The following is a 7186-nucleotide window of genomic DNA, read 5'->3' on the forward strand; positions in this document are numbered from 1 at the left end:
TGTTTACTAACAGCTTTAAAATTACACCCGATTTAATTACTGAAAGCTTTAAAATTACACCCGACTTGGTTATTGAAGACTTCAAGATTACACCTGACTAGTTAACTGAATACTTTAAGATTGCACCTGACATGCTTTACTAAAAGCTTAAAGATTTCACCCAATTGCTTATTGAAGTCATTAAGATTACATTTACTGAAGATTTCACTCGATCTGTTTAGTGAATGCTTAAAGATTACACCCGACTTGTTTACTGAAAGCTTTTAGATTACACTTGACTTGTTAATTAAAGGCTTTAAGATTACACCCGATTTGTTTACTGAAGACTTTAAGATCACACCTGATTTGTTTATGGAAGACTTTAAGATCACACCGGATTTGTTTATTGAAGGCTTTAAGATTACACCTGACTTGTTTATTGAAGACTTTAACATTACTTTCTACTTGTTTTGTTAAGGCATTAAGATAACACCTGATTTATTTACTAAAGGCTTCAAGATTACAGCCGACTTGTGAATTGAAGGCTTTATGATAACACCTGACTTGTTTATTGAAGGCTCGAAGATTACACACGATTTGTTTACTGAAGGCTTTAAAATTACATCCGACTTGTTAACTGAAGGCTTTAATATTACATCCGACTTGTTTACTGTAGGGTTTAACATAACGCCCGACTTGTTTACTGAAGGATTTAAAATTACACCCGACTTGTTTACTGAAGGTTTTAACATTACACCTGGCTTGTTTACTGAAGGCTTTAATATTACACTTGACTTGTTTACTAAGAGCTTTAAGATAACACCTGACTTGATTATTGAAGGTTTTAATATTACACCCTACTTTTTTACTTAAGGCTTTAAGATTACACCCAACTCCTGAAGGCTTTAAGGTCACACACAATTTGTTTTGTTTAGGCTTTAAGATTACACCTGATTTATTTACTTTAGGCCTCAAGATTACAGCCGACCTGTTAATTGGAGGCTTTAAGATTACACCTGACTTGTTTACTGAAGGCTTTAAGATCACATCCGACTTGTTAACTGAAGGCTTTAACATTACACCCAAATTGTTTAGTGAAGGTTTAAAGATTACATCGGACTTGTTAACTGAAGGCTTTAACATTACACCCAACTTTTTTAGTGAAGGTTTTAAGATTACATTCGACTTCTTAACTGAAGGCTTTAAGATTACAATCGACTTGTTTACTGAAGGCTATAAGATTACACCCGACTTGTTTAGTAAAGGCCTTAACATTACACCTGACTTGTTTACTGAAGAGTTTAACATTACACCTGACTTGTTTACTGAGAGCTTTAAGATTACGCTCGACTTGTTTACTGAAGAGTTTAACATTACAACTGACTTGTTTAGTGAAGACTTTAACATTACACCTGACTTGTTTACTGAGAGCTTTAAGATTACACCCGACTTGTTTACTGAAGGCTTTAAGATAAGACACGATTTGTTTACTGAAGGCTTTAAGGTTACACCCGACTTGTTTACTGAAGGTTATATCATTACACCTGACTTGTTTAGTGAGGACTTTAACATTACCCATGACTTGTTTACTGAGAGCTTTAAGATTACACCCGACTTTTTTACTGAAGGCTTTAATATTACACATGACTTTCTTTACTGAAGTCTTTAAGATTACACCCGACTTGTTTACTGAATCCTTTAAGATTACACCTGACTTGTTTACTGAATCCTTTAAGATTACACCTGACTTGTTTACTGAATCCTTTAAGACTACACCTGACTTGTTTACTGAAGGTTTTTACATTACACCCGATTTGTTTCTTTGTTTCTATCTGCATATTAAGCATTATTTCTACAAGCCCAAGGACCACTTGCCTTTTAAAGATAAAATAATGAGTGTGCGATTCATGTTCAACATTAGCTATTCACCATTTTTGTTTTAACTTTATGTCAATAAAATTAGACATCATATATATACACAGTAGATAATACAAACAGGATTCGGAAACACGTTTTACAACTCATATTAATCCCTTTCTTAAAACAATTCACCAATCTGGGTCTCATTCATGGGCGTCTGAAGAAAATTGAAAGTAGGGGGAAGCTAATCGAAAGTGAGTGTGTGTTGGGAGGGGGGAGGGCAAATCAACAAAAAAGGTAAATCCAAATTTCTACTGTCTATATAATGGTTAAGGCCCCCTCTCTCCGGTCTCGACGCCTATGTCGTTTTAACAACGTATTACGATTCTTTATTTTGAACATCTATCGTATGTATTTTTTTATTTTTTAAAAAAAGTTTTAACGCGCTTAAAAGCATTCTTATAGAATTCTCTTATAATTGTATTTAACAAATGAACGTGTCTCTAAGATTCAAAAGTAAGTAAACCAATAATGATATATTGTGATACATTTAGAGGCTAATGTATCAAAGTTGAAATAAATCAATAAATTCTTAATAATGTCTTAGAGTCAGATAATTTTTACTTTGAATTTTACTAAATTTCTGATTTCTAATTTCATTCAGTTTGAGTTGATAGCTAATAAAAACACTGTACAATATCATAACATAACAGGCACTAACTAAATTAAAAATGAAACACCTTTCATTGTTACATTTTAAATTGCAATTTCAAAATAAACGTTTATGACAATTCATGAGAATTCATATGAACTTCAATGAAATCGATACTTAAACAATAATGAAATATAGAATACGCAGTTAGCCAATCACTTTTCAGACATTGATTATGGTACGATATATATATATATATATCTGGCTGTTGAAAGACCATTTAGCAGAATTTCACAGATTAGCAAGAACGCGGCAGGTTTTTTTTCGCAACAAAAAAAAATATGAGCAATCAGTGGGTTATCACTTTAATTGTAGGCTTCTTAGCTTTATCTACAGCTACCTTTATTTCTAAGAAATATACAGCGAAACTCGAATTTAATGATAAGAAGTCAAACTATGAACTTTTCGGGGAACACAATGCTCATTCCTTGATCGAGTGCGCCACAATCTGTCAAAGGCAGTGCGTGTTTTTTGGATTTAATCCTAAAATGAAAAAATGCCGTACCCACAAGAAAAGTCTAACGTCTGGTACCTCTGAGGAGGCCGGCTGGAGATACTACTCAGATAACGGTGTGTATATTTGGGTTTTTTTATTCTCTTAGCTTCTTTGATTTTTTAGGTCCTTCTCGAGGGGACAGGAATTTTTTTTTATCAAGTTTCTTGTATTTTTTTTTTTTAGATTTTTCTAGCATGCCCAAAGATTGCAAAGATCTTCGAGAAAATGGACAAACCATCACAGGGGTGTATGATATATACCCCTACAGAACATTAACCATTCTAATAAATGTCTACTGTGATATGACCACAATGGGCGGTGGATGGACGGTAGGTCGTTTATTTTATAATTAAAAGTACTTAATATAACACACCTTGTTTTGATGGTTTTAAGGATTGTAGGATTGCATTGTAGTTTATATCATAAAAAATGCATCCTACGAATGTTCGAAGCAATAAATTGAAATGTAATGTATGTTAATTTTTACAGGCAATTCAGAAACGCGTAGACGGGTCCGTGAGATTTAACAGGACCTGGACGGAATATAAAAATGGCTTTGGTTCACCAGAACAGAATGTCTGGATTGGTAAGTGTAAATCAGTTTCAAATAAGAACTTTTTAGTCCTTCAAAGTTTTAATATAAAAAAAATTCTTGTGGCAAGTAAAAAATTATAATGCGTAATAAAGATCTAAAGTTAAGACCAGGTAATGTGTGTTCTGTGATATTCAGATATCGTGTTTAATTGATATTTCAAATAATAATGAAAAATAGAAAAGAAGAATATCATTTAGCGGCATATTCTAATTAGACCAAATTTAGCAATATTGTCTACAGCTATGGAAAATAATCTGATTTTTCATTACGGTAGATTCATATAGATTTTAAAAGAATTAATTGTATTCGATGAACTTTTCAGATGATTTCAAATATATCTTAATACAGGAAATGACGTAATCCATAAATTAACGAAAGAAAACACCTCATCCCTTTATGTATCCATCACTCTCCTGAATGGTACAACGCTCTATGAAATGTACGACCGATTCTCTGTGTCCGACGAAGCAGGGAAATATCAACTCTTTCTTGCAGGACCTGCTACGGGGACTTTAGGTAAGTGTGTTCATGTTAAGTTCCTAAAATTAGGTTCAAATTACGTATAGCATCATAATTATTCTTTTCTGTATTGGCGGGTTATAAAGTTGATGAAAAAAGAGAAAGATGCGTTTTTTCCCGATATTCTGTTTACGTTTTTGATTCCACGCTAACAAAACATGTTTAATATTTAAGAATATCACTTGCAGGTACCATTCACATATTCAGCAGATATTGAATTTGTTATTGTCAAGTAGATAAAATTTCTAATTATACACTTTATGCACAAGGAAAATTATGTAATTTTTTTAAACAAATAAAGCCAATAATTACATTTGTTCAACATTGTTATTCAGCTTGGGTTTCCTGATTTTTTATAATTCACATTTTAACTGATACGGAAAAAGTTTACAGAGCATGTTAGTCTGATTTCCAATGATTCACATTTTTTATTACTACGGAATAGGAAGTTTACAGTGCGTCATTAATCTTAAATGTCGAAAGGTTTACGAAAATTTGATGATAAAAAAAAATTGATCGGATAAATATTCAAATTAAAAAAGCTTAAAAGTCAATTTCAAAAGACCTCACGCCTTTCACATTTACATTTATGTAATAGGAAATCTACCATTTTATAACATTCACAGATGCACCATATTTTATCTCGTTATTAATGATTTACTCAGTATTGCATGTTATACCTGTTTAAAGACACGGTCTCGGAAAAATATTAATATTTCATTTTGTGATGCTTTCTTAAATTTCTAGTGACCTTTATCCCCCCCCCCCAATAATACCATGCTTAAAAAGTGTCTGTTGTTTATTGCTACACTAGAAAGGATGCTATGTGAATTTCACAGATTTTTTGTCTTGTATTATTTTTATCTCTCTTTACAAGAAACAACTCTTTAAACTGTGTATATCAGACGTACTTCAGTATTATGATTAATTAGATGTTAATTAATAATTATTATCTCTGTTATCTATTTTCTCTAATTATGCAGATGCCAGTATGATATACACCAGGGATTCTACGGCTGAACTAAATAAATATTATCGCTCTACCCAGCACCTAAAGTCGTCTATCTTAGAAGTACCTCAGTATTTTTATTGACAATTAGATTGAAAATATTTAAATCAATTAACTCTGTAATTCCGTTTGTTTGATTTTACTGGGGACAGTATGTTAGACACTGGTGAATTTTATAAATATATCGCTCTACCCAGCACCTAATACCGTCTATCTTAGAAGTACCTCAGTATTATCATTGACAATTAGATTAAAAATATATAAATCAATTAACTTTGTGATTCTTCTTGTTTGATTTTACAGGGGACAGTATGTTAAATACAGGTTTTATTATACCACGATCTGTCTGGGATATTCTTCTCCACCCAGACAGAGGTCACGACGAGTAAAGTGGATATAAATCTACTGATCTATTTTAAACAAGTGTCCATGTATCTTTTTCTTTTTTAATTCTACAGGAGACAGTATGTTGGACACTGGTTTTTCTTACAGAGATCTGTCTGGGATGTACTTCAGTACCCCAGACAGGGACAATGACAGGTTTAGTGATGGTCACTGTGCTGCTTACAGTGACCGTAGAGGAGGCTGGTGGTTCAACGCCTGTACCTACTCCAACCTTAACGGTCCCTGGTCCCCGGGGTCCTGGTCCTTTCCATGGAATCCCACAGTAAGGATTGGATCATCAGTGAAAGCGACTTCAATGATGATCAGACGTCACTAGGTAAACATCGTTACATCTTAATATGCATTTTTTTTTTCTTTTTGTATCACTCTGCAATTTTCAGTTATAAAAGTTGTTTTTTTTTTTTAATAAAAAAAAATATGTTATCATACATTTATCTGTGAAGTATTAATTTATTTTTTTATTTAACAGACGAATGATCATCCATGGATTACGGAAACCCCCAAGAGACGATTTTAAATTATTTTTTATCACTGAGTTATTTTTTTTTAATATCTAACATCAAGCAACAAAGAGTTAAAGAAGGGGGGTTGAACTGTTCTGTAAAGCGATACTGAATGTATTCGGTAAAAGTTGTACTTTATATGTGTTGTAATAAATTTGAAAATAGAAATATTTCGTTCTTTTTTCCAAACACTGATAAATGGAGATAACTGGACGGAGAATTAGGATGAAGATTACTTTATTGTTAAACCTATTACAGTGGAACCTGTTTAATCCGACCCATGCAATACTCTTTACTGTGATTTCAGCCATTTAATTTCATTTGTTATTTATAATTATCTCAATGATCTTTACACGCTGCAATACTACATCTTGTTTATTCCAACACATATATTTTTAATCTGTTCCCCGTGCATGTCGGATAAAACAAGTTTCATTGTAATAAAGATGTTCAGATTTCGATTTTTTTTTAAATCGACTGTAATTTTTTATTGTATTTTTTTTTTTTATTTCAAAACATTAATAAAAGAGCTTTCTGCTTTTGAATGCACAAAATACGTAATTTTTTACTGTGTAACAACACATCGGGGATTAAAAGGTTACATTTGTAATACGCGTTTTATTTTGACGTCACAAATCTTAAAAGCAAAATTTGAGATCATTTAAATTCATTATTTAGGCTAGAGATAATTTAAGTAAGTTTGAAAAAAATCAAATTTGCAAAACAAGACAAGGAGTTAGAAGAAAAAAATGAGCACCGATTCATTATTTTTTGAAAGATGTTATCTTATATTTGCAACTGCTTTTGCAAATAAAAAGCAAGCTAACATTAATCAATATGTTTGCTAAAACTTTTGTAATTATGAGACTACATCTTTGAAAAATGATTCAATATGTGTGACAAGTCATTTTCCTTTATGCAATGTGTATACGATGGTTTATATACTAGTATATCCAAATATTTGATAGACTACAACTTGAAATTTGTTATTAAATCAATAGGAAAAGTTTTAGGAGCTAATGATAAAAATTCAAGAAAAGTTTGTGAAACAAAGAGGCTTATGATAAATGTTGTCGTTTGCAGGTCAAACACCAAGGTCAATATAAAG

General features: G+C 31.9%; 1 protein-coding gene across 1 annotated transcript; it reads left to right on the forward strand.

Annotated features, from left to right (window-relative positions):
* The first annotated feature begins 3721 nt into the window (after positions 1 to 3721).
* Positions 3722 to 6092, forward strand: LOC134236104 (fibroleukin-like). Its single transcript, XM_062718286.1, has 4 exons — positions 3722 to 3752; positions 3991 to 4158; positions 5629 to 5837; positions 6045 to 6092. The coding sequence occupies exons 1-4, from the start codon at positions 3722 to 3724 to the stop codon at positions 6090 to 6092; spliced, it is 456 nt and encodes a 151-aa protein (XP_062574270.1).
* The last annotated feature ends 1094 nt before the right edge of the window (positions 6093 to 7186 follow it).

Source organism: Saccostrea cucullata, unplaced genomic scaffold, assembly GCF_032062105.1.
Source record: "Saccostrea cucullata isolate Sc308-1 unplaced genomic scaffold, CSIRO_AGI_Scuc_v1 ctg3612, whole genome shotgun sequence".
Lineage (NCBI taxonomy): Eukaryota > Metazoa > Mollusca > Bivalvia > Ostreida > Ostreidae > Saccostrea > Saccostrea cuccullata.

Bases quoted from the DNA above. Each gene is read 5' to 3' on its own strand.
- LOC134236104 (XM_062718286.1), top strand. From the start codon at position 3,722: ATGCGTAATAAAGATCTAAAGTTAAGACCAG. The intron at 3,753-3,990 runs GTAATGTGTGTT...ATCTTAATACAG, and splicing joins AGATCTAAAGTTAAGACCAG to GAAATGACGTAATCCATAAA. The intron at 4,159-5,628 runs GTAAGTGTGTTC...TTAATTCTACAG, and splicing joins ACCTGCTACGGGGACTTTAG to GAGACAGTATGTTGGACACT.